The sequence below is a fragment of the Xenopus tropicalis genome, chromosome 8, assembly GCF_000004195.4.
Source record: "Xenopus tropicalis strain Nigerian chromosome 8, UCB_Xtro_10.0, whole genome shotgun sequence".
In the NCBI taxonomy this organism is placed as follows: Eukaryota; Metazoa; Chordata; class Amphibia; order Anura; family Pipidae; genus Xenopus; species Xenopus tropicalis.
In genome coordinates this window covers 79,287,600-79,314,134 of record NC_030684.2, presented here as the reverse complement: position 1 = coordinate 79,314,134, position 26,535 = coordinate 79,287,600, and the positions used below count along the sequence as shown (strand labels likewise).

The window sequence follows — 26,535 nt, the reverse complement described above, 5'->3', positions numbered from 1 at the left end:
TGAAAGATCCATGGATTAGAAAAATTCTGTAACTTGTATTCAGCAAGATGTGTTGCTTACAAAAGTGATCTCTTCCATGTCACCAGGGTTCTTACCACAGTCTGCTGATGAGATTGACAATAGTAGTGCATATTAGGGATACCAAAAAGGCCAATGATTATTTTTAAACCAAACACAATCTAAGGTCAGCGTTGTAGTTAAAACACAAACATATTGTCACTGCTTCATATGTGACGTATGATCCTGAAACATTTATACAAAATGAAAAAAATGACAAAAGACAAACTTCATGGTCTGACGGTGAAGAGCTGCAAATTATGAGATATCTTAGTCTGGACAGGTTAAATGTTATCTTCACTGACTAAATGGATCAGAGGAAAGCACATGTCATTCTAATACTCATTTATGCAACTCCAAGCTAACTATATAGGACAACCAAACCCATGCAGGATGCATCATCATAATAGGAGAGATTGGCTTAAAGGGGACCTGTCACTCTAAGAAATAACTCCAAATTATTTTCTATATTGTTAGTTGAGCAAAATAAACTTTACTTACTCCATCTTGGAATTACTCAATCACAGCAAGCAGGCAGGCACCATTTTGTGAGCACTGTTATGAAAGCAAGCTTTGTATCATGCCAAAATCTTGTGTATGTGCCAGTATAGGGGGGGGGGGGTCTGATGCCTAGGACCATGCACTGGCTACACAATTAGATGATGAGGGAGGGTAAAGTGAGATGTGCAGTGACATCTAGGTAGTGCTGAACAGAAAGCTAAAGTTATTGTCTGCAAGCAATATATGATTGACAGCTGGGATTTTTAAATGCCCTCATAATGGGTTTGGATGTGTTAATATAAAAATGAATTTGGGTTTCATGTTTAATGTGAAAAGGACTTTTATTATACAGTTTTTTATGTCTGGGTGACAGGTCCCCTTTAAACTGGGGAGATGTGAATCTTAGTGGCATATGAAATTCAGGGTAGAAAATGTTTATATAATAGACTTAATGAAGTAACAAGAAGGAGAAGGTGCCTGGAATACTTGTAGAATACTTGTTTCTGTTTCCCTGTTAACCATCGCCAGCAGGATTCTGGAACCCATGTACTGTACTAACAGGAGCAACATGCAATAATGGGGGCATCGGCATAGCATAATTGCACCCACTGCAAGCCAGTACAAACTTGTGTGGCAAAAATTTGAGGGGCAAAATTTTGCACTTATCAGCAAACTGCATCAAGCAACAGATTAAAGTTGGGACATAAGGGCTCTGGCACACGGGGAGATTAGTCGTCCGCGACAAAACTCCCTGTTCGCGGGCGACTAATCTCCCCGGATTGCCATCCCACCGGCGAAAATGGCAATCCCCCAAATGCCATCCCACCGGCAAAAATGTAAATCGCCGGAGGGATGGCATAAGTGGCGGCGCAATTTCAGTGAAACTGTGCAAGTTGCCTCGAGAGGAGTCGCCCAAGACACAGGAGATTTGTCGCGGGCGACTAATCTCCCCGTGTGCCAGAGCCCTAAAGCACAGGGTGTCCTTGTCTACAGTATAGACTATAGAGGCAGTATTATACAGTGGTGTGAAAAACTATTTGCCCCCTTCCTGATTTCTTATTTTTTTGCATGTTTGTCACACTTAAATGTTTCTGCTCATCAAAAACCGTTAACTATTAGTCAAAGATAACATAATTGAACACAAAATGCAGTTTTTAAATGAAGGTTTACGTTATTAAGGGAGAAAAAAAACTCCAAATCTACATGGCCCTGTGTGAAAAAGTGATTGCCCCCTTGTTAAAAAATAACTTAACTGTGGTTTATCAATTTCAATTTTCAATTTCAATATCAATTTCTGTAGTCACCCCCAGGCCTGATTACTGCCACACCTGTTTCAATCAAGAAATCACTTAAATAGGAGCTACCTGACACAGAGAAGTAGACCAAAAGCACCTCAAAAGCTAGACATCATGCCAAGATCCAAAGAAATTGAGGAACAAATGAGAACAAAAGTAATTGAGATCTATCAGTCTGGTAAAGGTTATAAAGCCATTTCTAAAGCTTTGGGACTCCAGCGAACCACAGTGAGAGCCATTATCCACAAATGGCAAAAACATGGAACAGTGGTGAACCATCCCAGGAGTGGCCGGCCGACCAAAATTACCCCAAGAGCGCAGAGACAACTCATCCGAGAGGCCACAAAAGACCCCAGGACAACATCTAAAGAACTGCAGGCCTCACTTGCCTCAATTAAGGTCAGTGTTCACGACTCCACCATAAGAAAGAGACTGGGCAAAAACGGCCTGCATGGCAGATTTCCAAGGCGCAAACCACTTTTAAGCAAAAAGAACATTATGGCTCGTCTCAATTTTGCTAAAAAACATCTCAATGATTGCCAAGACTTTTGGGAAAATACCGTGTGGACCGACGAGACAAAAGTTGAACTTTTTGGAAGGTGCGTGTCCCGTTACATCTGGCGTAAAAGTAACACAGCATTTCAGAAAAAGAACATCATACCAACAGTAAAATATGGTGGTGGTAGTGTGATGGTCTGGGGTTGTTTTGCTGCTTCAGGACCTGGAAGGCTTGCTGTGATAGATGGAACCATGAATTCTACTGTCTACCAAAAAATCCTGAAGGAGAATGTCCGGCCATCTGTTCGTCAACTCAAGCTGAAGCGATCTTGGGTGCTGCAGCAGGACAATGACTCAAAACACACCAGCAAATCCACCTCTGAATGGCTGAAGAAAAACAAAATGAAGACTTTGGAGTGGCCTAGTCAAAGTCCTGACCTGAATCCTATTGAGATGTTGTGGCATGACCTTAAAAAGGCGGTTCATGCGAGAAAACCCTCAAACAAAGCTGAATTACAACAATTCTGCAAAGATGAGTGGGCCAAAATTCCTCCAGAGCGCTGTAAAAGACTCGTTGCAAGTTATCGCAAATGCTTGATTGCAGTTATTGCTGCTAAGGGTGGCCCAACCAGTTATTAGGTTCAGGGGGCAATTACTTTTTCACACAGGGCCATGTAGGTTTGGATTTTTTTTCTCTCTAAATAATAAAAACCCTAATTTAAAAACTGCATTTTGTGTTTACTTGTGTTATCTTTGACTAATAGTTAAATGTGTTTGATGAGCAGAAACATTTAAGTGTGACAAACATGCAAAAGAATAAGAAATCAGGAAGGGGGCAAATAGTTTTTCACACCACTGTACATTCATAAAGGTAGTATTTTCCTAGCATCCTCCAAACACAGTCTGTCCGACTTTCAGATAGTAAAATGCCATTTATTACTCTGTTGGATACATTTTGCCAGACCCTAGACACATGTGCCCCCTCACCTCCCCCCTCTCCACTACCCCACACTATTTCTAAAATCACCTCCTCTGTAGTTGCCGCTGTTATTTTACATTTGGATAAACCTTTTACCTGTATACAAGCTGTTTGGGAAGAGATTGCTCTGATTATTTGATATAGTGCAGCACTATCTCTTCTTATACAGAAAGCACATCTGAGTAAAGTAGCAGGTAGAGGATTTAGGGCATGGAGATAAGTAGGAAATATGTAATTTTACAAACGTGCAGACATTTTTATTAATATTGCAACCTTCTAATAATGCACCCAAGGCTCCTGCCTCCCCTTCCTACACCTAATTTAGGCATTGCTATTTGCTATATTTCCTACTATTTTATCTTATAATTTTACAGTATAATTTGCTTAGTATATAATCTCCTTATGAATTCTCATTCTAGAGCTTCATATAAGCTTCCATTTTGCTACCCCCTTTGCACTGACCTAAACCCGCCCATACCCAACCCAAGACCAACCCTTGTATAATCCTGCCCACCACTGTATATACTCCAGCTTTTATTGCTTACATGTACATCACATACATAGCAGTACTGCAAATAGCTGGCCTATTGAATGTAGCAACTGGGACAGCTACACATTGCAGTCTGTCTGTTTTGGTACTACAGCAGAGCAGGCATACCTTCAACTGTTTTCACATATCTAATTTCTGAAGGAAATATTTAATGTGGAGTCTGTCATTACCTATACTTGTATTGTCTGCACAATGTTGTCTGTAACTTAAACATTTGGAGTTGTTTCTGTTACCAATAGAAAATATATTCACAACTTCTGTTTAGGGTAAGTTTTAAGAATACTAAGACTCTGCTCTGTATGTAACCTAAAGATTGTAGAAACAAAGCCAGTATTTTTGCAGAAACAATGTTAGAAATAGAATAGAAAAGGAGGTGCTGGATGACTACATTGCTGTAGTTCTGCTGGTCCAAACACCATCACTAATTCTTTTTAAAGTTTATATAGATTTAGTTAATGCCTTATATTTAAAGATGAAACCAATAATTAGCTCAGGCATGAAAGATTTGTTTGAGAGGGAGGGAAAAAGGATAGGGCTTACTATGTAGTGCTCTCCACCCCAAAGCGTAAGAGCATTTCCCTAAACCATTTCAGTGTGTGTGTGTTGAGAGTATTTTATCTCCCATATCCTGGGTGGAGCTTTAAGTTACAGCACACAGGAGGAAGCCAAGAGGGGGACGGTGAGAATCATGTTCTAGCAAGCAGGGTTACAAGGGCCGTCAAATTACATTTAGAGGGGGGGAGTTGACTGCATACAAGGCACATATTCTATAAGCTCTGGAAGCCAACCAGGATCTCCCACACTGCTCAATGCCACTGCTTCATGAAGACGGGACAGCAACTTTCAGAACTGCTTTCAGCTTTTCTCACCAAGAGACCGTTCCATCTCTTTAACATAGTCACACAGTGTTCCAGTTGTAATTATGTTTTCATTTAATGGTGGCAGCAAAACCTCTCCTCTTTATTTTTAGGCCGGCACATGGTACTCTGAGCGCAGCACATACAATGAATTAGGGCGTTTAAACTGACTGTAAGTCAATCTGAGCTGGTGCTGAGACTGCTGAAGGACATATAAATAAAAGGAAGCCATCCTAAAAACCTACAATCCAGAGCTACTTGACTTTTGTCGTGGAACACTGCATTATGGAGGTTCTTTGGATGCTGCCGGTGCTGTTGGTGCTGCATCTTTCCACTTTAACTATGTCCATGTCTACCTGTAAGACTGTGGATATGGAAGAAGTCAGAAAGAGAAGAATTGAAGCCATCAGGGGGCAAATTCTCAGCAAACTAAAACTGGACAGAACACCAGATGTAGACAGTGAGAACATGACAGTGCCGAGTGAAGCCATCTCCCTTTACAATAGCACCTTGGAGGTGATCAGAGAAAGAGCAGCCAAAGAAGAAGCTCCTGTGTGGCAAGAGCACAACATACAGGATTATTACGCAAAACAAGTTCACAGGTTCGAAAGCATAAATGGTGAGTGATTTAAAGCTACGTTTGAAATTCTAAATAATGTCCCAGCATTAGTAGTTTATATGGCTAAGCAGAAATACCAAAGAAGTTTTCCATCTCTTGTTGAACTATAACTCAAAGTGTTCTGATGTACTGAGGACTCAAGAACTGATTTATGGTAATGCCAAAGGTATTTCTTTTCTGCAGGTAAAGTGTTGTCAATCCGTAGAAACATGATAGATTGCCAGCCTTTTAAAGTGAAATCTTCTAAGATCATGACAAACAAGCAATATTATCACCCAAAAATGCAAATGCCCTTGTCCCCATGTTTTCTAGTGATAGTTCTGCATGTGTGCCATATTCACTACAGAATGTTGTGTGTGACATTACCATTACATTAGGATACTGACAGTTATTAGTTTACTGAGTGCCTAACATCTATTACAATTCTGTTTCTGTAAAGAAGTGAGGGCTTACTTACCAAAAACATAGGTGCTAATTTACATTAATGCAGTTCCCAGTAGCAACTAGGTATTTGCTTTTATTTCCCAGGGTGCTAATCGCAACTGCACTGGTGCAATTTAGCAACTTTGAATTTATAAATCAGCCATGTGGTTTCTTGTAGCTTTTAGGTTTTCCCCACTCTCGTTTCAGATTGGTGAGCTCATTTATGAACAGATAATTCCCAGGCATACCAGTCACTTTGCTTTTACTTGACTTGATGTGAATGGGGGTAGGCTGGAGGGCATCATTACTTGTGACTTGAGAGATATTCCCTTGGTGCCCTTCTAACATTGAGCTTTGTGGTTAGTGTGCAAGGCCAGCACAATGTGCCATAGGTAGAGCACTCAGGTTGCTAGTGTTGCTCCTGCATAGCTATGCAGGCAAGTTAATAAATTATTCCAGATCAAATGTTGTATTTATTAACTTGTCCACAAAATCTTAAGGGGTTGCAACTTAGTAGGAGCAAACTGCACCCATCATAAATAATTGAGCTGCTTTGAGCTCTATTTCCTTTCCTGATTCCTTTCAGTATCTTTTTTGTGCAATGCCTTGCAATATGATACTATGAAAGAAAAAGCCAGGTAATGAGAACACCTTATGCCTGTCAGTTCAGATGAACACTGGTAACAAAATAGGGAAGATGCTGTCACCTATTCTGTGACAATACAATAGCTAGAGGGCAGCTTAGCAGCTAGTAATTTCAAGGATGCTTTTCTGAGCAGAGATAATTCATTATTTACTGTAGCTTAAGAGACTCCACTTAATAACAGGAATGAGAACAATTATGGTCTTAGCGGAATGAATTCTGCACTTTCAGCTATATTATTATTCAGGATTGCACCCAGAGGGAACTGGACATGTGTATAGACATGCATGAGCACATACAACACTCAAAAGACATATACTTGGACATGGATATAGCCTGAATAGAAAGATATAAAATGTAAAGAATAAGAGTGTAACTGAAACTGCACAGTCAGCCTGTTTTTGGTTGTTGGGGTCAGTGACTCCAGCATTAGCATAGCATTTTCAGTACCAGGCCAAAAAGACACAGAATTGGACACCTAAAATTTATTTGTAAATGAAGTTGAGGACTAGCTGAGAAATGGCTTAGAATACTGTGCATGAAACCTGTTGAGTATTTCGGTTGCCCTGTATCTAAAGGATTGCTGGCTCCAATTTGCTTTGGGCTCCCCACATTCTAGCTTCCTAGGTGACCTGTTTCAGCTCTTGTCTTGTTCTTATAGAAATTGGCTTTATTCCATTGTAAGGAGCAGTGTAACTTTAAAAAACTTGCTGTAAAAATTTAGGAAATTCAACCAAATTATTCACAGTTACACAGTCGCAGGCCAGTCTGTTTCTCTGCTTCTCTTTGCCTTTGCCCAGTTTCCTCCTTAGCTTTTCCCTACTATTATCCCACTGACCCTTCAGTGTATCACTACCACTGTCTTCATCACTCTTTGTATATGTTTATTCCTTTCATTTTCCTCCTACCCCTTCTGTTTCTCTAGAAGGTGGTTCCATTCCTCCCACTCCCACTGTTTCCTGCTCCCCCTGATTTTATCACTTCTTTTCCTTTGCTTCTCTCTGCTACTGTCCATTACTGCCCATTCTTTTCTGCTACATTTTCCTGACACTTCACTAATGCTCCTCTCACATATCCTGGTTATTCCTATAACTTTCTTCTCTAACCTGACAGTGCTGTTTCCATTGATAGTTAACTGTCCGCCAGTCTTTCTTTGCTCTTCTTCCTTCTAGAAAAAACAGTAATTGTCAATGACAAAAACCCTGAGGGGTGCAAAGTATATGTATGTTTCCCCTTTACCTAATTTTAATAATATTATGAACGGTAACATTAAGGGCCAAGCTACATGAAAGCTTTGGTTGGATCTTACAGTGACAGATCACATTCTAAATACCAGATGTAGTTGTACATGTCTAAAATAATGTAATTGATACTAAAATCAGATCTGTAAATTACATGAAAGCTCTGCCCCCTCCGACCCAACATGACTGTTGAACTGATGCATTTTTATCCAAGTATTTATGGGGGATAGACTTTTGTGTATCATTGGCATACATTTATTTTTGGATGTAGATGCATGGAAAACAAAAAAACATCTAAATATATCTGATCAGTCTCATTACAGCAGGGAGGGTCAGATGTTGTAGCATCCCATAAGATGTCATGCAGTTGTGTGCAGATGCCTGATTCCTTTATGTGGGACAGATGAGTCTATTCGGCCAATGTCCTTCATGTAGTTTGACCCTTACATTTTGATAGAACATTGAAACTACAAGGCTGAAATATAAGAACTGTAATTAATTATCTTGCCATGGCTATGGCTTTGTGTCAGCAGTTTGGTTAGGACCAATTCTTGTTTCAGCAGAGCAATACCTTATTCACAACCAAGATCAAAGTAGAAGACCTTGACTGGCTAGCAGAGTTCTGACATAAATCCAGTTATACCCTGACTGGAAATCAGGCCTGATTGTTGGGCATCAGTGCTCTCTCTAATCCTCTTGTGACTAAATGGAAGCAAATCCCACATCTAGTGGAAAGCATTCCCAGAAGAGTTAAGGTGGGCATACACATTAAGATTTGCTCGTCTGGCGACCTTGCCAATATTTCCATTGATATACCCACCTTGGGTGGGTGATATCATGCTAGGGCCAAATGATCACATTAAAATGTAGGGATTCAAAAAGTTGGAGCAAGGACCACATCAATGAGCCAATGTGGTCCCCAATCCTACTAAAAAAAAAAATCAAACCTGTCTGATTTACACCTGGCTGATTTTTGGCCAGATATCGGTCGTATTGGGCCGTCAGCGGTCCCCATACATGGACTGCCAAAGGGCTTGAATTGGCAGCTAAAATCTGCCCATGTATGGCCATCTTTAGGCAGCAAAGAGAGGACCTGTTGCTCATAACTACCATTTGTTTGCTAATGAGATGCTAAACTGGTAAGTTTTTTTGGCTATATATTACAGGTATGGTACCCATTATCCATAAACCTGTTATCCAGAAAGCCACGAATTATGTGAAGGCCATCTTCCTTAGACACCTTTACAATGAAATAGTTACATAGTTACATACATACATAGGGTTGAAAAAAGACCAGAGTCCATCAAGTTCAACCCTTCCAAGTAAGCCCAGCACACACAACCTATACTTAACAATCTATACTATCACATACATAAACTATATATACAACCACTAATACTAACTGTAGATATTAGTATCACAATAGCCTTGGATACTATGTTTGTTCAAGAACTCATCCAGGCCCCTCTTAAAGGCATTAACAGAATCTGCCATTACCACATCTCTAGGAAGGGCATTCCCCAACCTCACTGCCCTCACCGTGAAAAACCCCCTACACTGCTTCAAATGGAAACTCCGTTCCTCTAATCTAAAGGGGTGACCTCTGGTGCGTTGATTGTTTTTATGGGAAAACAAAACATGCCCTATCTGCCTATAATCCCCTCTAATAACATTTTTTAAAGCTAATTTCCTGTTATATTTGTAATAATAAAACAGTACCTTGTACTTGGGATAAGAGTTCCCAAACTTTTATTTAAAGCATGTGGTAGGCTGGACTAACCTGGAATTTGCAAAACTCACTATTGGATTTACCTGCTATACTAAACTGTATGTGTTTAGAGATTTTTTACACAAGGTTACCTTTTACAAAAGTTTATGTTTATTTAGGTTAATGTTAAATAAAAGCAAAAATCCCCAGCACTCACAGTGTTCAGCAAGTGTCCCAGACTTTCCCCAAAGCTGACACACTGAAGTGATTCTTCCCTGCACGATATTGCTCATTGTAGGACTCACGTCATACAGAACAAGTTAAAAGAGGAAGTGCAGGAGAGATAAATTTAGACTGAGTAGAAGAGCAAAGGAAAGAGGAGGGGGTGGGGGAAACAGACTGGGACTCACACTGATCAGGCAGAGGGAGGGTTAAGCAGCTGCCGTGCTGCTGCACTAGGCCATGGTAATGCGCTACTGGCAGCAAATGTGAACAGAGCACTCTTATGAAACCTGTGAACTTGTACATACATATGGATCTGTTTAGTATTAGAGGGATGGTCCTCCTTTAAAGGAGAAGGAAAGGCAAAGTCATTTGGGGGTGCCAAAATGTTAGGCACCCCCAAGTGACTTCAATCGCCTACCTTCTACCCCGGGCAGGTGCCCCTGTTAGGAGAGAACAGCACCAGCCTGGGGTACCTGCAGCTCCTCCTCCTTCCTGTAGCGCCGCGCGCATGCGCAGTAGAGTGAAAAGCCAAACTTTAACAGAGAAATCAGCTTTTCACTCTACTGCGCATGCGATTGTCTGGGACATTCGGCAGCCCCACGAGTAGGAAGGAAGAAGCGCTCTCGACAGGTATTCAGGGCTGGTGCAGTTTTCTCCTAACAGGGGCACCAGCCCGGGGTACAAGGTAGGCGAGGTGCCTACAAGGTAGGTGCCTAATATTTTGGCCCCCCCAAGTGACTTTGCCTTTCCTTCTCCTTTAAGTTAGTTTTTAGAATGTTATAGAACGGTCAGTTCTTAGCAACTTTTCAGTTGGCCAAAAAACTGTTGGTCTGTAAGGCTACAATTTTATTGTTATTGTTACTTTTTATTCTTTATCTTTCTATTCAGAACTCTCCTATATATATTCCAATTTCTCCTTCAAACCACTGCATGGTTGCTGGGATAATTTGGACCCTAACAACCATATAGCTGCTAAAATTCCAAACTAGAGAGCTGTTGAACAAAAAGCTAAATAATTCAAAAACCATAAATAATAAGAAATGAAGACCAATGGCAATTTTTTTCAGAATATCACAAATAAAGTATTTTGTAGAGTATTCATTTAATGGTGAACAGCCCCTTTAATACAATTATCGACAGACAATGTTTCATTGACAGACACTGTTGGCATTTCTAAGTATATGATAACTTGTTCTGAACATTGTTTTAGACACTGTAGACAGGCCACTAGTAACGTGGCCACTAACCGACTAAGTTTTTCCGACTGGGTGGTCAGCGAGTAAAATAATCAGATATTGGGCAATTTGGCCATCCTTAGGATAAACATTATTGTTGTAATTTCCAAGCACAGACATTGTTATTTACTGTCCTCTTTCATCAGTCTACTAGATTATCTCTGATTGGCTTCATATTTAGCTTAAGGTGACCATACACGGGCCAATTTCAGCTGCTGATATCGGTATTTTAGAATGATTTGGCAGCTTATCTGCCCATGTATAGGCACCACCCTCAGGCCTCCCAGATCAACATCTGGCCTGAAATTGACCAGATCTCGATCAGGCAGATTTTCCATTGGATCTGAGACCGCATCGGCTCGTCAATGTGGCCCCTGAACTGAATGCACAAATGCCCGCCGTTTTAATTTAATTGTTTGGCCCTAGATCCAAACGATCAAATTAGCCCGATATCGCTCACTCGTAGGTGGGCATATCCGGAGAAGATCCGCTTGCTTGGTGAGAGCGGATCTTACAGTGTATGGCCAGCTTTAGCCTCTCTTTCCGCTTATCTAATGTTCTATTTCCCCCAATTCACATCCTTTCCAACAGCTTTTCAGCTGTGCTTGCGTCTGTAGTCTCCGTCCAACTGTTCCACCTACTGTGATGCCATTACTTACCCCTTACTTCTTTTATCTCAATCACAATCCTTTCTTGCAAAGTCTGCAAACCCTAAATCAGTCTTTCTACACTCCATAAGGATCCATCTGTGGCATCACATCTCCACCTCTTTCCTTTTCTGAGATCCACCCCACATTGTGACTATATATTATAAGTATTTTCTCACATATTTATCTCACTAAAGGTGAGAATTATTTTTGTAACCTGATGTCTTATTGAGATATAGAAAGGTATATGTTAGTATTCTTAGTTTTCACCCTGACAGGTTTTAGCCTTTATTTATGGAATCCATGAGAGAGTGGTGGATAAAGGTCCTAATACAGTTTATTTGACTGTCTGTCTGAGTCCCCTGCTTGGTCTCCCACGGGTTTGCAGAATAAGGATGGATTGTTACCAAAATGCCAGAATTGCCCTCATTATAAACACGCAGGAGCTACCGTCTGGAACACATATGCAACCTAATCCGTCTGGCACGCATGTACAGCACTGTTACTTTCTGGCACTATTTCCTTTTACACCTCCTTCCCAAAGTTTTAGTTAAATGTATGTTCAGAGAACATTTGTTTAATAATTTATGTATGGAAAAGAATTAAAATAGTTTTTATTTAACTTCCTGCATAAATTGCAATCCTCTGGAGAGGCGCTGGGGAAGACTCCGTTTAGCTTGGAAATCTTCACTCTGAAATTTCTACCATAAAATAAAACACTGAACATTTTCCGGCTGAAATGCTCACAACAGGCCAAAAATATCTCAATATCTAACTGCCTGCATCTGGCTTTCATCCCTTCTATTACTTAACCAACTGGCTTCTAGAATTTTTTTTCATTTAAGGACAATTTAAACAATTTTAAACAATTTTAAATAATTTAAAACAAATTTAAACAATTTTAAATATTTTAAAAAATGTTCATTAAAAATTATATGTTTGCTATTTCTTGACAACCAATGTTCTGTTATACAAAATAAAGGCATTCATTCTATAGTTCTATAGAGGACCATGAATGGCATTTAACCCTTGTTTATCCTCCTGCATAAAAACTAAACCCATGGTATTCAACACATTTTATCTGCTGTGTAAAAATGTGCCTTTTTGCCCTGCTTAGCTTGAATGGCTACACAGCACAGTGCTCTTTTATACATGTACTGATAAAATTGTATGAAAAGGTTTGTACTATTTTCAGTATAATTCTGACTGATATCTACCTTATGTACAATGAATATATTTCAGTTAACTGACTGGACAGGTTTGGAAATATCTTCTAGTGCATCATGTTGGCCAATGTATGGTTCATCTGCAGATGAGGAAGTAAAGAGGAGCCAAAGTTACTCTTCACTTCCTGTTGTACCAGTTGATTGGGCTCTTAGCCTTAGCAAATGGAAAAAAAAGAGATGGACAAACCTTGTACAGCCCCTTGTACATTGTCTACCTATTCAGCCGCTGGCCAATGAATCATATACCATACTGGATTTCCCATTGTCTCTTTATCTATTTGATTAAAAGTCCTATGTAAACAACAAAGGACTATACCTTTCTCAGTATTTTTTCCCAAATACTTTGTAGTTATTCAATTATTTTCTTTTTTATTGAGCAGCTACCAAGATTGGAATTCTATCAAATGACACGTTTTGCAATTTTTTTTATTTTGTGAAATTGCGTCAAAAATTTGTTGTGACAAAACATTCTCAGAGAAAAAATGGCCATTGACTATTCTTATTTGCTGTGATGCAACCCTTTGTGTGCAAGGGAGGGACCTTGCATCACAGCAAACAGACTCTGTACACCTCATTTTCAGACCTATGGGTGTCAAAATCCATTTGTGGTATGAAGACAGAAGTGCCTGCAAGAATGAGGTGCATTTCGAGCTCTGTACTTGCCAAAACTATTGAGAATTTTATATATAAACATAAAACATCTTTATTAAAGAGATTCTGTCACTGGAAAACATGTTTTTTTCAAAACACATCAGTTTATAGCGCTCCTTCAGCAGAATTCAGCATTAAAATTCATTTTCAAAAGAGAAAACAGATTTTTTTATATTTAATTTTGAAACTTGACATAGGGATAATCATGTTCTGGTGCCCCCAGCTATGAGACTTGTGCTCTGATAAACGTCAGTCACTCTTTAATGACACAATCAGGCACAATGACCTGAAATGGCTGCCTACACACTAAATTGGCAAAAAGAAAGATTGATGCAAAAAGCCTTTAACCCCTATGGCTTTTAAAGTACCCAAATATAAATCCAATAACTTTCTTGTTGGAGAACACACTGCTCCCAATCACCACCCTGTTTTGGTCTCGGCACATGGCCAGTGCCCATACAGTGCAGTTCACAAATCTGATAAAGCATCTCAGCACATTTACCAGCCTGAAAGCATGCTATAATGGTCTTGATGTGGGACTTGTGTTCTCCAAACTGTCTTTGAATTTTGCCTATATAATACACTGAACAAAAGCACAATGTGTAATCAATCAACTTTTAAGAATATGTCTATGAAGGTTTTCATTTATCCAGGTCATGGAAAATCTAGTAGAAGTAAATCTAGAGCAACTGGACTTGCTAAGTAATCATTGAAGACGTTTCATTACTCATCTGAGACAAAAACTGACCCGAAGGATCCAACACCAAAAGAAAAACAAAGCAATGCAGTATATGCAGTCCAGTGTAGGGAGGAGTGCATAGACCTATACATTGGGAGATAAAGCAACTGCTCACCAATTGAATGGCACAGGAGGGTGAACACTACAGGGCAGCACTCAGCTGTCTTTCTACACCTAAGAAACAAGGGACACTCCTTTGAGAATAGCAATGCTCACAGTTTGGTCAGGAAAGACCACTGGTTTGAACAAGGCGCAAAGGAGGCTATTCATGTTAAGGTGGAGAAGCCATCCATAAGCTAAGGCTCTGTGTGTGTGTACGCTGTTTGGAGATTTAAATGTATCTGATTATCTTGATCAACTAGAAGTTAGGCAGGTTATATATAGTCATTATGGTTGAACGTGATGGACGTATGTCTTTTTTCAACCCAACTTACTTACTATGTTACTATGTATCAGAGGAAAAATGGCCACCGGGTGAAAGCTGCTATTTGGTTTAGGAAAATTTGACGGTTCTAGAAAACAAAGGGGATATATGCAGTACAAATGATGCCATTTGGGTGGGCGAGACATGCCCAACTGATATGCATTGTAGGCAAATGTAGGCTTTGGTTTATTTAGATGAAGGAGGGTTTTACATATCAGCTGGTTTATGCAATATATTTTTATAGAGACCTACATTGTTTGGGGTATAGTTTTCCTTTAAGCCTGTCTTTGCTTGTGTGACTGCAGAACTGTAATTGGCTATCCTCCTTCCACTGTGCTTCTGGCAGGGACCATTAGGACACACCCACCCCTTGTACTGTAACAGATCTTTAGGGAGCTCCAATAAGTAAAGTAAATCCAGCATTCATTATTGCCTAGAAGATTAGAGGGATGTTTAGTTTATTTATATGTCTACTATAACAGTAATCATTTATGTAGCACTGTATAAATAAGTGCTTGGCATAATTCTAAGCAGTCAACATCCACCACAACACTATCTAGCCTTCTGCTCATGTATTCCATTCCTTTGGTAATAACAAGAAAAAAGACCATTCAAGACAGAAAAAAATAAAGACTAAATAAAGGCTTGGCCAAAATGGGTGGAATATTTTTGTCTTGACATACTGATAACCGCCAAAATCAGCTGATCAGCTTATTATAGTTACATAGTTAGTTACATAGTTACATAGGGTTGAAAAAAGACCAGTGTCCATCAAGTTCAACCCATCCAAGTAAACCCAGCACACTTAACCCACACCTACCAATCTATACATTCACATACATACACTATATATACAACCACTAGTACTAACTGTAGATATTAGTATCACAATAGCCTTGGATATTCTGATTGATCAAGAACTCATCCAGGCCCCTCTTAAAGGCATTAACAGAATCTGCCATTACCACATCACTAGGAAGGGCATTCCATAACCTCACTGCCCTCACCGTGAAAAACCACCTACGCTGCTTCAAATGGAAGCTCCTTTCCTCTAATCTAAAGGGGTGACCTCTGGTGCGCTGATTGTTTTTATGGGAAAAAAGAACATCCCCCAACTGCCTATAATCCCCTCTAATGTACTTGTACAGAGTAATCATGTCCCCTCGCAAGCGCCTCTTTTCCAGAGAGAACAACCCCAACCTCGACAGTCTCACCTCATAGTTTAAATCTTCCATCCCCTTAACCAGTTTAGTTGCACGTCTCTGCACTCTCTCCAGCTCATTAATATCCTTCTTAAGGACTGGAGCCCAAAACTGCACTGCATACTCAAGGTGAGGCCTTACCAGGGACCTATAAAGGGGCAAAATTATGTTCTCATCCCTTGAGTCAATGCCCTTTTTTATACAAGACAGCACTTTATTTGCTTTAGTAGCCACAGAATGACACTGCCTGGCATTAGACAACTTGTTATCAACAAAAACCCCTAGATCCTTCTCCATTAAGGATGCCCCCAACACACTACCATTCAGTAGATAGTTTGCGTTTATATTATTTCTACCAAAGTGCATAACTTTGCACTTATCAACATTGAACCTCATTTTCCAGTTTGCTGCCCAGTTATCTAATTTTGTCAAATCGCTCTGCAAAGCGGCAGCATCCTGCATGGAACTTATAGTTTTGGGATGTTCCAAACTACAGGTACATTCAGTGTTAGGAATGAGAACGGAAAAGAACTATGAGGAACTAAGAGGAATGGATAAAGTGGCATTGCTAGGAGAGAAACATCTTTCCCAGTACTGCATCTCTGATACTGAAAGCTTACAGCAGGAACTCCTACAGTTATGTCACTGTTTCCCTGAGACTCTCTGGTAATAATTATAAATGTGATGTCTGTACAGTAGGAGAGCAGTAGCGATAAAATGGATTGACATATTTCTTCCCTTCGTATTCCACAGAACTGAAAGAAAATGAATTTTTGTTTACATTTAATGCATCACATGTGAGGGAAAATGTGGGAATGAAGTCTCTCCTGCACCATGCTGAGCTGCGCATGTACAGAAAGAAGCAGACAGATAAAAATGTGGAACAAAGGATGGAACTCTATGCGGTATGATACAGGCTTACGTATTTTATTACAAAGGTTCAGTGAAACATTTTGTTGCTATTCAGGTTGGTTCTAGTGGTTTTTTGTTCAGCAATGGCTGCTTAAGAGCATAAGAGAAGCCCAATCAGACTGTCTGTGCAAATGAATACTTGGTGCCAATATTATTAGTAGGAGACACCTCAGATGGCCTATTTGATGCATAGCCAAAACTCACATACATACACAAATATTTTCAGTCTCTGTTACACTTTGATAGCTGGAGTTTCCCTGTTAAACCAGATAATTCACCCATTCCTGCAACCATTACTCATTTGAATAGGCAAGTGGAACAGACAGATCACAAGGGAATTGCTGTGAGTACAGTAGCTTTAAGGAATAGAGAGCAAAATAGGCAATGGAAACAGAAACCAGAACACAAAACACACAGAGCAAGGCACAAGAGAGAAAAGGGAATGTTTTGTATGCAAAACAACCCTATTGGATTTATTTAAAAGAGAAGGAAAGGCTAATAAAGAGTTAATCTCAAGCTGAAGGCATACCTTCAGTTGTCTGAAAAGTGCCCTTAAGTCTCCCCATATTTCTCCCGTTCAGATGATCAGAAGCCAGACAGGAAGAAAAAACGCTGAGCTGTGTAAAGAAAGTTCCCATAATGCCTCACTCCTGCACAGACACCCAGACCAAGTGAACATGCTCAGTTAGTAAGACTATGGGGCAGATTTACTAATCCACAAATACGAATGGGAAAAATTCAGATTGGAAACGAAAATTTCTGAAGATCGCTAATATCTCGAAAATGCTTACGAAAAAAATCGTATTACTCACGATAATATCGTATTGGCGATCCGAAAGTCACAAAATTTTCATAGTGACCATTGTAAACAGCGGCAGAGCCTTTCCGAATTTTTCGCACGGGCGCAAAAAAAACAATACGCAACAATATGCTCGGAGCCTTCGTATGAACGCTCCGAGCATTCGGGTCTTAGTGAATCTCCCCCTATGAGTCAGCTTCCTGCTGATTGGCTCAGATCCACATTCCTAAGGGGGGGAGTGAGTTCTTATTCTTGAGGAAGGGGGGGAGCAGCAGAGAGGAGAGAGCTGAAAGCTACGTGTCTCTGGCAGAGGAAAAGGACACAACTAATCTTTTTACAGAGAAGTCAGTGCAGCATTTCTGTGAGTGCTTATGGCTGTATTTACATAGACCTTTCTGATAAAGCTTACTTAGTTTTTACCTTTCCTTCTCCTTTAATGTTTAAATGATTTGTAGTAGACCTAAGGCATGAAGATCCAAATTACAGAAAGATCCCTCATATGGAAAACCCCAGGTCCCAATCATTCATCCCAAGTATTTACATGTCATCTGTTGGATTAATAAATCCTTCTACTGTACAGAACTGCAGAATATGTTGGCGCTTTATAAAACCTTGTTGATAGTAATGTTAACCTATTCTCACACAGGGTAATGGAACTGATTACTCAGGATACCTGGATAGCAAGTTCTTTACTGCAGTAACAGATGATGAGTGGGTGTCATTTGATGTTACAAAGACTGTGAATGAATGGCTGAACCATGCAGGTAAGAAGGAGGAGTAGGTAGATATTTTGCAAAATAAGATACCAAGAGTGAGCAGTACATTTTAGACTATACAACCTTTTTAGTTGTTGTCCAGAAAATTAATCCATCTGTCCTATCTACAGAGGAAAATGAAGAATTCAGGTTGAAACCTGCCTGCAAATGTTCAATAACTACACACAGCAAGGTTATAAGTATAGAAGGTAAGAGAAGCTATGATATCTTTTCTATCTTTGTGTACAAAAGAGATAATTCATTTTTTTAATAACTGTTTTGTTAGATTGTTTATTTTGAAAAATACACATAATTTAGATTTATTTCAGGGCTATTTAAAAACCACATTTGTAGTTTTGGAATTTTTTTCTTACCATAAAGCAAAGATTTTTGCAACGATTCCAGCATAATTGCGGTAGTTCGTTTTGAGAAATTAGATGCAATTAGGTGCAAAGTTTGTCAGAGTGGGGATTGTGTAATAATGGTTCTTGTGCTTGATTCACTGTGTGAGTCTGTTGCACCTATCAATGCAGGCAGCAGTAGGAACCCTGGAATTTCAGCCAGCTTGAAAGTGGCAATATCTCAAAGCTTCCCCATGCCAATAGGTGCAAATGTCATTCACATGTGACAGAATCCACAGCACCAGTCAGGAGAATATCTTCAATAATAAAAGGCCTTTATTGCATTTCAGCCAAATTCAGGACAGTGTGGGCAATGTTTCAGGTCTAACAGGCTTTTTTTCAAGCTCACTGTCATTCACATGTGACATACTTGTGGTTGCATTCATAAATTAGTTCCCCCGTGATTTAACTAGCCTGTGTGGCCATTTACAGAGTATATTAAATAATAGATGGGCAGGGTATCTCAATACCTAGTTTCTGATATATGTTTGCAGGGAAAGTATAGGCATCTTTTCCTGATGATTTTCTACTTAATCCCCAGCTTACATGCCTACCTAGTTCCTTACTATCCCTGCATTGTATTTCCTTTCATTCCCCACATCATATTCTCCCATCTCACTTTTGTTCTCCCACTCCTATTAATTCTTGCAACTCCCACAGATCCAATGAATCTGTGCCTCAGTCTCATCACTTCTGCATATATGTCAACTGCAAATCTTTGCCAATTAAGTGTGGGGCCACTTAGCTGGCCATGCCCACAAAGAGGTGGCACTCTCAATCACAAACCAAAGTGACCCAGAAATACAGGCCAGTGCTTGGACTAGAGGTTTGACCACCTCCCAATATCTAATTACAGTATAGATGAGGCACCAGGACAACAGGCGTCCTGGTCTTTAATATATATTGTTATTACCCCTGGGCCATGCAGCCTGGTTTGATGCCATGACTGTAGAAACTGTAAATATGTTGTGTTTCAAATGTAAGAGGGAAGAAGAGCCAGGTACCCTCCAGGATATGCCTTGTTACTCAAGTCTGACATTGATAAGCAGTATTACTAACCTCTTAACATGCAACTTTTTTTCAAGGGTTTTCTATTTTGCGGGGAGACTTGATGAATTTGGGTGGTGATGACCTCAAGAAACCCTACCTCTTGATCACGTCAATGCCAGCAGAGCGAATTGACACTGTCTCACACTCACGGAGAAAGCGTGGGGTTGGACAGGAGTATTGCTTTGGGTAAGTAAAGCAGATCCAATTTGTGTTTTTGTGGATAAATTGCTGTGTTCACATTGCTTTTCAATAGCTGCAAAACCTTCAGCATAGGGGGAAGAAAACTGGTGGTTCTCATCTTCTTATGGTCATGCTATATGAAAAGCATAGATATCATGTAATTAAATTATAGGGCAGGTAAGAAAATGACTCACTGGTCTTGCTTTTGCAGAAATAGTGGGCCAAACTGCTGTGTGAAACCGCTTTACATAAATTTCCGGAAGGATCTAGGCTGGAAGTGGATCCATGAGCCTAAGGGATATGAAGCAAATTATTGTTTAGGAAATTGTCCTTACATCTGGAGCACAGATACTCAGTACAGCAAGGTGAGTGTTGACGTGCTCAGAATGCAGTGATTATTTGAAAAAAAAAATGGAGCTCTTGAGCATCTTTACAGTACAGATATGGGACCCATTATCAAGAAACCATTATTCCAGAAAGCTTTGAATTTCAGGAAGGCCATCTCCCATATACTATATATTATTTCCTTTTTTTCTGTAATAATAAAACAGCACGTTTAACTTGATCCCAACTAAGATATCATGAATTCTTATTGAAGGCAAAACAATCCTATTGGGTTTATTTAATGTTTAAATTATTTTTAGCAGACTTTTCAGGTATGGATATCCAAATTACAAAAAAAACCCTTATCTGAAAACCCCCAGGTCCTGGGCATTCTGGCAACAGGTCCCTTACCAATGTGTAATAGTGATAGAGATGATAACATGTGAGGCATGCATCCCCATTCCTGCAAGTATTGCATAGCTCCACTCACTAATAACACAGCTTCCCTCAGAGCTAACACATTGTATGTTCCATGCAGCAGTAGTCTTTGTTTTTTATTTTTACTCTTTAAGTCTGGCCACCATAGGACACTCATTTGGCTTACTTGCATGGTGATCCAAGGGTTGCCATGACCAAGTGGTGACACTGTAATTTCTTAAATGTTTGACTAGCTGGGAACGTCTGAGAAAAGGCCTTAATAGTAGCTCATTTTTTCAGGTCTGTTAGGAGAAGGCTGGTGCCTCAACATATTGTAGCTGTTATGGCACATTACATAATCCACAGCCTCCTTATTTGGTGAAAATTGCTACCAACATTAATAATTACATTGAGCTGTTTTATCACCCTCCACTATATTATTACTAATTTGTGTTATTGCAAAACAAAAGGGAAACAAGGGGGATGATTGGAGAACATATGGAGAATAGTTTGGGTTAATTAAAGTATAGGGCAAGTAAAAGTAGAGTGAAGTAGGGAAAAGAAGAGTGAAATGTGGGCAAGAAGGCCAGAAAACCAGCTAGTTGCACTCTCTAGGGATAGGGAATAATGGATGTATTGCATTCAAATGGAGCACCCATTTCCATGGGATGAAAAAAAGGGAATAGAAGGCGAGAGCAAAGTGAAGGAGAAGGGTGCCAGATTGGATGGGAGGTGAGGTCAGATCAAAACAAGAAGGAGGATGGTGAGGGAAGCAGAGGGGAAAGAGAAGACTAGAAAGGAGAATAAAAGCATTGAAAAAGTACAGAAATAAAGGACTGGAAATAAGAAAGCAGAGGGGGCAGTTGATAAAGAGGGGACCTCTGCACAAATTCTGATAGGGGCAGCTGTTGGACTAGGGTATGTCCTTTTACAGGTGCAGCTGCATATTTTTGGCAGGAAGTTAGTAGCAATGTTACAGTATAGCTGCAATACCCAGTTTGTAGGGGCTTTTTTCAACACATTTTACTTAAAACACCAGCTTTCTTCTAAACCATTTCCTTTATTTCCCAGCTCACTCCACTCACTCCACTACAGTTCTGGCATAGATTCTTTCTCATACAAAGCCATGTGGATAGCTGCACTTGTGCACATCTTTTGCCTTTCAGCAGTTTGCCAGAAATACAAAATCAGGGACACATACCACTGGAAATTATAGATCAATGCAAATAATATTATTTTTCCCAGCTCACAATTATTTGTCATATCTGATAGATTTTTTGGGAATATAGCAGTCATCTATGTGGCATTAGTATTACTGTCAAGTCTTTGCTACCAACTGTACATTTACTGGCTTTAATTGCAAAGCTGATGGACCTAGTCTAACCTAGGAAAGGATTCATGTGACATCCACGCCAAATTCTATCCCCTCCTTACCTTAGATACCAACTATTAACTATAGAACAGGGAGCCCCAACCTTATTTACTCGTGAGCCACACTCAGATATAAAAAGGGTTGGTGAGCCACACAATTATGGAAAAAGTTCTTTGGGGATGCCAAATAAGGCTTGTGATTGGCTATTTGGTAGCCCCATGTGGATTGCTTGCCAGCAGGAGGGTCTGCTTGGAATAACATTGGGTCTCCAAACCAGAATTTTTAAAACAGGCTCCTGTTTTGAAGCCACTGGGAGCAACATCAAAGGGGGTGGTGAGCAAAATTTTGCTCGCAAGCCACTGGTGGGGGTTCACTGCTATAAAATATACTGTTACTACACTAGTCCTACCATGTACTTTACCAGTTCTTTTCCTACTTTATGGTGTTGACATGTACACTTCCCACTGTTTACTGCTACCATGCATTTATTTTTTTTCAGCATTCATTTTAATTTTTTTCTGTTATTCTGCTAACACTTGCTATCTTTCTTTCATTCAAAAATGACTTATTTTCATTTAAATTATCTTGGCAGTTCCGAAATGTGCATCTTATACCAGTTCTAGCTTGTCCTGTAGTACTAATCCTGGCTCTGCATGCCTTTCTCATCATCTTCTATTCTTGCTTTTGCAGCCTAAGAACTTAGCTGAACCCAAACATTTATTTACTTTGTACTTGGACTGTGTCCTTGATGGAATTGCATTCCCTGATGTTTTCTAGTACAAGTTTCTTACTCACTCACAAGTTTCACACTGTCCACTCTCAAGATAAATTCCAATATTTATTTTCCCTTAACTAATGCTCACTGAATAACAAATCTAGCTCCCACTGCTTCAGTTATTCTATACCGAAGTCTCTAATACAAGTCTTTCCAAAATTCTCCGGAAGTTGCTTCAGGTCTAAGGGTTATGCTTTTTTTATTGGAATTATGTTTTTATGAGGGCTGTCTTCTCTTAAAACGTTTAAAATATTATGAGTGAAACCATCTGTTCTTCTGAAGAGAACTTCCTATGATTATGTGCTACGTCCTATGTATACATCAAACATACATATTATATACAAATGCTGACCAAAACAAGAGGTGAAAAGGGCCCTGCTGTTTTTACAGTCTCAAGGGAGAAGGGGGAATGAGAGCCATTAGGTGTTGGGTAAGATGGGGTATAGCAAAGTGAGCGAAATAGCATTGGGTATTGCAATTTGCAGGTATAGAACAAAGGTATGCTTTGCAAGATGATGGTAAACCTCTCTAAAGAAATGCTTTTTAAAAGACCATTTAGATGGTGAAGGATCAGGATTGAGAAAAAGTCTGGTGGAAGGGAATTCCTGAGAAGGTGTGCAGCTCAAGCAGCTTAGGTTTGTGTATATTGGGTAAGTGATATAGGGTAGGGCAGAATTGGGAACTGCTTTGAATGTAAGGGTTTGCATTTATATATTATAAAATTATGCTTCCAAAATATCATAACATCTGATAATTAATATCTTGCAATATCGCAATTTATCAAGCTAATCATTTCTAATAGTATGTGTGTATTGATGGTCTATCTTATGCAGGTGCTATCACTTTATAATCAGAACAACCCTGGTGCATCTATCTCTCCCTGCTGTGTTCCTGATGTCCTGGAGCCACTACCAATCATTTATTATGTTGGCCGCAATGCCAAGGTGGAGCAGCTTTCTAACATGGTGGTAAGGTCTTGCCACTGCAGCTGAGAAAAGCTTGGGGGCAGAAAGCAAAGCAAAGACATGGTACAGAATCCTAACAAACCACCTTACTGCTGCCAGTTGCCAACATGGATACCATGAAGTCAAGTCATGAAGATCAAGGAACCCTTTGATTTTACATATGCAAGGCACAAATGCCGAAAGCAGTTAGAAACAACGCAACCCACACATGGATTTAGGATTCATCTACAACAATACACCCTTGGTTACAATATCTGTGTTTCTGGACTTCACTGTTCAGTTACTGTATCGATTTTTTAGCACCCCACTACAGCTTTTATGAAAGTGCTTCCCTGCCAAAGGTTATGGACATATACCAAGTTTTGGCAAAGGCAAAATCTTGGTTCAGGGTAAAATAACTCATCTGAAGCATCCAGTCCATGTAAAGGGGTTTTATATACAGTTACGGCAGAGAAATAAGCAGTACTCCCCTTGATAAATAAACCGAAGGCCATTTTACAAGGGACAGAAAAAAACACAACCCCATTCTAGAGTATCTTTGGTGCCTATTGCATTATCGTTCAACAAATTAAAGAGTGATCCTTATTCAATAGATGCTGCCTTTCAGGTCACAACACAAAAATGCCTTACAGTATAGATTAATACATTTAATGCTGAGCACAGATTAGAGAATCTCAACTCTTTATAGATTGTATATTTATTAACATAAATAATTGCTAAATAAATAAAAGCTCGAGCATGTCTTAAGGTATATTGACAAAAAAAAATATTAAAAACTGTTTTTGGTAAAACATGGGTGTTCATCCATGTTCATATCAACTCTCCCAACTTGTAGAGCTATCAATATGTTAAAAAGAAACAAAAGGCATTTATTTACAAAGCCAGAATACAGGAATCAATCAGAAAAAGGAACCTATCGCTGCAGCCTCAGCTACAGGGCAGACCTGTAGGACAAAACTGGATGAAATACAGAATACAGAGTGCCACGTACAGGTACCCACTGAACAAAGAAGGAGCTAATAATTCCTGTTTAAAAGGAGAAGTTTTTTTTTTTACCTTTTTAAACTGTATTATTTTATAGTTTTTTTTTATATTTAAAATATTTTGTTTTAATGAGGAAAAATAAAAAGAGGTACATAAATATGTTATGTGTGTGTGTATATTTCTATATTAACCTCCCCACAATTACATGATGTATGCAAAGCTGTTATTCAGTAAAAGTCACACTCCTCTTTCTATACAACAGAACTCACATACTGTACAGGAACCTTCGCTGCCTGCTGGGACAATGTGCCACATAACTGCACTAAAACGTTGTACTATATATGGCATCATAAATGGGCTTAGTTACAACAATAAATTTAATTAATAAAGTTATTAAGTACCCCTTTTCAGGCAAAGCAGATGCTGAGCACTGATCTATGGTAATAAGATTATAAAAACTAGAAAGGGAAGTTTGAGAACAAACTTCATGTTCGGTTGAAAAACATGAAGTCACTGAATGAAATCTGATCTGTTATTGGCTCCGCCCACTTTTTCTAACCTTGGACCACAGTTATATAGTGAAAACCACTGTGCAAAGTTTGGGGACCCTGGTTTTAATAGTGTCTAAATGGCAGCAATTTAAATTTCCCCACTGAAAGTCAATGAGTGACATCTGATTGGCGGTCGGTGGCTCCACCCACTTTTTCTAACCTTGGACCACAGTTATATAGTAAAACCACTGTGAAAAGTTTGGGGACCCTGATTTTAATAGTGTCTGAATGGCAGCAATTTAAATTTCCCCTCTGAAAGTCAACGAGTGACATCTGATTGGCGGTCGGTGGCTCCACCCACTTTTTCTAACCTTGGACCACAGTTATATAGTAAAACCACTGTGAAAAGTTTGGGGACCCTGATTTTAATAGTGTCTGAATGGCAGCAATTTAAATTTCCCCTCTGAAAGTCAATGAGTGACATCTAATTGGCGGTTGGTGGCTCCACCCACTTTTTCTCACTTGGAACTGCAGTTACCCAGTGACTAACTCTGCAAAGTTTAAAGACCCTAGGATTAATAGTTAAAGAATGGCAGTAGTTTAAATTTAAACCAATAAAAAACAATAGGTAAATTGTGGTTGGTGGGTGCGCTCACTTTTTCTAACCTTGAGTCGAAGTCACTCAGTGACAAACAGTGGGCACCCTGGCATAAATAGTGTGAGAATGGCAGCATTTTATATTTAAATCAATAAAATTCAATGGATGGAATCTGATTGGCTGTTAGTGGCCCAACCCACTTTTCCTATTTTTGAACTGCAGTCCCCCCAGTGACCAACTGTTCAAAGTTTGGAGACCTGGCATAAAAATTGTGAGACTGACAGCATTTTATACTTCACCATTGAAAGTAAATAGGTGAAATGTTATTTGGCCATTGGTGTCTCCACCGACTTTTTTCTAACTTTGAGCGGCAAATACCCAGTGACTAACTCTGGAAAGTTTAACAACTCTGGTATTAATACTTAAATAATGGCATCAGTTAAATATAAACCAATAAAATGGGTAGAAATTGATTGGCTGTTGGTGGCTCCACCCACTTTTTAAAACCTAAAAATGCAGTCCCCTAGTGACCCTGGTGTTAATACTGTGAGGATGGCAGGTTGAATTTCCCCATTGAAAACCAATAGTTAAAATCTGATTGGCTGCTGGTGGCTCCACCCACTTTTCCCAACTCTGAACCACAGTTACCTGGTGACTAGGTCTGCAAAGTTTGGGGATCTTAGTATTAATATTTAAAGAATGGCAGCAGTTTAAACATATGAAGTCTATAGGTGAAATCTGATTGGCTGTTGTTGGTCCCACCCACTTTTCTAAACTTGGAACAGTTTGAGG

The 26,535-nt window shown here is 39.5% G+C and overlaps 1 protein-coding gene across 1 annotated transcript; it reads left to right on the top strand.

The window, feature by feature from the left end:
* The first annotated feature begins 4,503 nt into the window (after positions 1 to 4,503).
* On the top strand, positions 4,504 to 24,813 carry tgfb1 (transforming growth factor beta 1). Its single transcript, XM_002939387.5, has 7 exons — positions 4,504 to 5,356; positions 16,474 to 16,625; positions 18,078 to 18,195; positions 18,318 to 18,395; positions 19,673 to 19,823; positions 20,029 to 20,182; positions 23,539 to 24,813. Exons 1-7 carry the CDS (start codon positions 5,023 to 5,025, stop codon positions 23,695 to 23,697), a joined length of 1,146 nt encoding a protein of 381 aa, XP_002939433.1. The 5' UTR covers positions 4,504 to 5,022; the 3' UTR covers positions 23,698 to 24,813.
* The last annotated feature ends 1,722 nt before the right edge of the window (positions 24,814 to 26,535 follow it).

Bases quoted from the DNA above. Each gene is read 5' to 3' on its own strand.
- tgfb1 (XM_002939387.5), top strand. From the start codon at position 5,023: ATGGAGGTTCTTTGGATGCTGCCGGTGCTGTTGGTGCTGCATCTTTCC. The intron at 18,196-18,317 runs GTAAGAAGGAGG...TCCTATCTACAG, and splicing joins TGAATGGCTGAACCATGCAG to AGGAAAATGAAGAATTCAGG. The intron at 18,396-19,672 runs GTAAGAGAAGCT...CTTTTTTTCAAG, and splicing joins CAAGGTTATAAGTATAGAAG to GGTTTTCTATTTTGCGGGGA.